This window comes from Copidosoma floridanum, unplaced genomic scaffold (assembly GCF_036245765.1).
Source record: "Copidosoma floridanum isolate Cflo_tuat_1 unplaced genomic scaffold, Cflo_Japanese_pri ptg000036l, whole genome shotgun sequence".
Classification (NCBI taxonomy): domain Eukaryota; kingdom Metazoa; phylum Arthropoda; class Insecta; order Hymenoptera; family Encyrtidae; genus Copidosoma; species Copidosoma floridanum.
Genome location: NW_028321913.1, coordinates 1915877 through 1920911, shown reverse-complemented (window position 1 = coordinate 1920911; position 5035 = coordinate 1915877). Strand labels below are relative to the sequence as shown.

The following is a 5035-nucleotide window of genomic DNA, read 5'->3' as shown; positions in this document are numbered from 1 at the left end:
AGTTTTAGTAAGCAGCAAAAATAAATAGACAATTGTATTAGCTATTTTTCTACAACAAAACACGTACCTAAGCGCACACTAGCGAGTATCACTAACAAAGTTAGCCACGGAAACTTTTAGTAGACGAGATAACGGGTATCAATTATGAACGATAGTGATGTCATGAACGCTACACGTACAGCAGCAACACTGGAAATCGTTTCATTGTTCGTTAGTTGCTTGTGAGACTTTTCTCGCCTATCACCTAAGAAGTTATATCACATTATTTGTGGAAAATGTCCGATGATATGCAGCAGACGCAACTGATGCTTGACGTTTATGACCAAAATAAAGAAGATCTTAAGAAGGCTGGCCTTTCTTATTCCGGCCGTGAGGCTTGTCTGATTATGTCTTCCAGGAACGCTACTGGAGAGTCAAGACAATTGGACCTGATACCAAGCAAAGATTATTACCCTTTATCTGTTGGCGATAAGGTATGTCCATTTTAAAATTGCATTTATATACCTGAAGTTCTGTAAGATTTTTTTTCAAAATTCAATGAAATTTTCTTTTTTCAAAAGAGGGTCCATCAGGAGGAGTTCGACTGTACGGAATTCGACAAAGACACTATTAAGGTCATTGTAAGTATCAAAATTTTTTAAGTTATACCTTTATAGGAGCGTTACGCATGAGGACAAATCAACGGTTTCTGATTAGTTGCCTTGAGAAAATGGTATGACAGAAGTGGATTTTGCTTCATTCTCTCCACTTCGCCTCACCCACCGTGACGTACTTCCGGTCCACTCTACACCACCTAACGCAACCACACTACACCAGACATTTTAAATTTTATCAGTTGTTTTTTTTCCTTCTAATCAATTGAAACAAAAAGGCTCTTACCCACTCTGCTGCAAGCTGTCCCAATTTTAAGATTTAGAGTAGCTAAGCTGGCCATTGTTTTTCTCATGTGGATGTACTCACGCATACGTTTTTACGCACACTTGATCCCCTTCCTTTAAGTCAATTTAAGAACCAACTCGTGGATCCATTTGATAATTGTGCAAGTTTATCCAAAAGTAATCTTTTATACCAAAAGAAATAAGGAGATTTCTAAAGATCGTATAAATGCAATTTTACGTTGTTTTTTCACAAAGTTACATGTTTAAATGCTATTTTTTAAAACTACACATAAAAAAAGGGTAAAGTTAAAAAATCAGCAATTTTTCGGGGCGTTTTTTTACATTATTTCGAATGAATGTTCGATGTGAATAATACCTGTTCAAAGAAATCTATGTGTGATGAACGTCCTAAAGAGACATTCACTGGCATGTACTACGACTTTATTGAAAATAACGGTATTACAAGATGGTTTTCTTATTTATTAGATAAAATTACATTTTGAGCTCAATAAAGACCAGAACTAAGTGTGTGAGCGTTATGTTTGAGATATAATTAGCGTAAGCAGTAGGAAGTTGACTTTTAATAATAAAAAAAAGATCTGATGAAAGAGTTTAGTCTTTTACTGGCCAGCCTATATATTATTATTATTGAATTGTGCGCTTATATATTGTTTATAACCGTTAATTTATTAAATATTAAAATTATAACTGAACCCATGCTCAATCAATGTTGGTATACTAATCGATACGATAATTGTACCACCTATGTACACAATATTGTTTCAGAGAGGATATTTTTATACTCAGAATTGTAGTGTATTCCATATAATTTAATAGACTTTTAACTGTATTTTCTTTGTCTTTTTCTTTAATAAATTTTTAAGCATTTATGTTTTGTATTAGTTATCCTAAAATTAGGTAGAATAGTCTATGAAGATTTCCAGGGAGCAGAAAAATCATCAAATTAATGAATTTTTTGTTAAGAAGTGTCGAAAATGTGCATGAAGTTGATGTTATTCAAACTTTAATAATTAAGTAAATAAGATCTAAATAAACAGTTTCGTTTAAAATCTTTTTTTTTTTAACCTTCGAGTCGAAAACATAACTAGAAATAATTTGTTCAATATGTGATTATCTTTCAATTTATGTTGGTAAAATCATATCACACCTACTGTTTAAAAAGTTATAGGGCAAAAAAGTACGAAAATCGCTTTTTAAAATTTTAATTTTACAAATTTATGAATTTAAACATTTTTAATAGAAAGAGTTAAACATTAAAAATTTGTTACCACTTATAGGGATCCTGAACCATACAAAACGATTTTTATCTTATATGGAAAATGACATCACAAAACGATTATTTATTTCAAATTTTATTTGGCTGCTCTGGATCAAGTCTTATTATGTTATTATGAATGAATGTTATTAATGACGCAAAGGACTTTGATTTAAAATAAATTAAATTTTTTTTTTAATTCTGACTCCGATTTTTTAGAAGATTCCATTATGTAAGATTGTTAAATAAATTGTTAAAACTTTTTGTTGAATTGTTACATTTTACTGTAACGCAACCAATTTTACTCAATAAAGTATACTTTTATACGAATTAAAAATTATAATAACTGTATCAACGTGCTTTTAACGATACTTACTATCATTTTCATGTTTTCTTACAATTGTTTATCTTGAGCTGTTTTTCAATCTTAAAAGAATTCATCTATTTCGGCTAAATATTTTTAGATACTTATTTAAATTCATAATTGTTACATTCATTACCAATAACTGAGCAAAAAAGATTATACTTGCGAATACTATGACATGCTATGCATTAGGGTGTCTGCTTGCTAAATAAAAAAATTATGGCGCTTAATGAAAACGTATTGTAATTAATTTATACTGTTTTTTAACATTATATGTTATATTCTTTATGGATCTGAAAAAAACATTTTAAAATTTTCTTCATGTTATGAGAAAAACATGTATGAATAACAAAAAATATTTTATATTTTTTGATTTTTTGGGTTCGGAATGTAGTGGCTGTCGCAACTACTAGTATGATCATTAACGATTTTAATTATCTTGTGCTCTATTCTCTGAGATTCCCCTATCACATCCTCATCCTCATCTTTACTTAAAGAAACCGTTTTTTTTAGATAACCTTAATGTGTGCCTTATAGTTTCGTCAAAGCAAAAACTGTAAGCACTCATGAGTCGTCTAGGAATGAGTGGCTGCAGAGTGTCAACAGAAAGTAACGCTAAATAATGTAAATGCATTTTATCGCATACTGACGAAAAGTTTATTCTTAATCCAAAGTGTGTACAACGTTTCGGTTGTATATTGACAACCCTTTTCAAGCAGAAAGCAAGCTTACTTTTTGCTTACTTTTTGCTTAAAAGGGTTGTCAATATACAACCGAAATGTAGTACACATTTTGAATTAGGAATAAACTTTTCGACAGTATGCCATAAAATTTATTAACACTATTCATATTTTTCTGCTGTCGTTAAATTCAAGAAATTAAGAAAGTAACGCTTTTAAGAAAGTTATACTGTTAAAAAAAAAGACCTTAAACAAATAAATGCATACAACGTATCGTTCCGAAATGAGTACAGCACGTCAAGTGTTGAAGTACAATATTTTTTAATTGATATTAATGTGTATAAAAATGTATTAATTTACGTAAATCAACAAAAAATATTCTGCAAAAGTAGGAGAATTTATTATTTGAGTCGAAACAACTAATAGAATTTAGGCAATCGTAATAAAGTACGCTACCAATAGTGATAAAATACTTGCTAAAAATACGTCATTGACATTTTTTATTCGTATTAAAATATACTCTATCAAGTAAAACTGGTTGCCATTCGGTTAAATGTAAAACATCAAAGTTCAGGTATGAATTTTAAATCTTAAAGATTTTTGATTAAGTAATGAATAAGTTAATGAAATTTAAAAACTCGAATTTCTTGATAGAAATTTTCGCACTTTTTACACTAGGTATTACTTTGCAGTAAACAAACTAATCATAGTATCCTTTGGTAGATAAACAAATAACAAAAAGTTATCGTTGGACATTTTTAATATGGTACCTAAAAAAAAGATACACTTAAAATTAAAAAAGAAAATCTCATCAATTTTCAGCATTTATTCAGTAACAAACAGAGCAGGTGCGTTTGTTCGTAAACGTATTTTTCTATGTAATCTGGTCAGAATAAAAAGCAATTTCAACAAGTTTTGTCGTAGTTAACAAAAAGCTTTTATCACGTTCTCCATCTACCTGTCCATTTTTGTTAATTAATACAATGCTTTAATTTTTCAGGTCAGAGGAAAATTGGTATTAGTTCAGGGTACCAAGAAAAATCAACTCAACGAAGCCACTAAGACGTTTGACATCCCAGATCAGTGTGATTTGAATAGAGTCGAGGCAGGAGTCGACTCCGACGACATCTTGTATATTCGTTTTCCTCCACGGAATGAGGCAGCTGTTGAAGTATAGACACTTTAAAGTGTTTTAAATTTTGAATTATTCGTTTCCTCAGTGAAAGAAAAGATTACGTAAAAAATAAAAGGATACAATGATGTCATTTTATTAATTAATTTTAAGAACGAAGTTCTTTATGTCGCGTGTCTTGGGAGGCTGCACCAAACAATTAATGTTTTATTTAAATATAATTGAATGAAAAAATTTAGGTTCAAGAAATAATGAAATTAAAAATAAAAAAAAATAAAAAATGAAAATCAAAAAAAGGTGCGAAGACATAAAAAATTCAATGAAATAATAAAAATGAAATAAATAAAAAAAAAAAAACAAGAAGATCAAATAAAAAAGATTTAATAATAAATGAAATAAAAGAAATTAAAAAATAAAGGTAATTTCGAAAAATTAAAAAAATTACAAGAAACAAATTAGCGGGTATAAATAGGTGATGGGACCCACGGTAAGAACGAAGTTCTTTAAACATGAGATGAGAATAAAGAATCAAAATTTTTCGGGTAATAAAGGGGTTACGAGACCCACAGGAAGAACGAAGCTCTATAAAAATAAGTATTGCATCCATTTAGCTCAGTAAAACAGAAACTTGAAAAACGAATAAAAAAAAAATAAATTAAAAAAATTAGTTCAGAACGTATAATGGTTGAACTTTAATTTCATTAT

At 29.3% G+C, this 5035-nt stretch overlaps 1 protein-coding gene across 1 annotated transcript; it reads left to right on the top strand.

The window, feature by feature from the left end:
- Window positions 1-264: 264 nt before the first annotated feature.
- Window positions 265-4375, top strand: LOC149373155 (uncharacterized). The gene is made up of 3 exons (XM_089597795.1): window positions 265-473; window positions 561-620; window positions 4199-4375. The coding sequence occupies exons 1-3, from the start codon at window positions 276-278 to the stop codon at window positions 4373-4375; spliced, it is 435 nt and encodes a 144-aa protein (XP_089453921.1). The 5' UTR covers window positions 265-275.
- The last annotated feature ends 660 nt before the right edge of the window (window positions 4376-5035 follow it).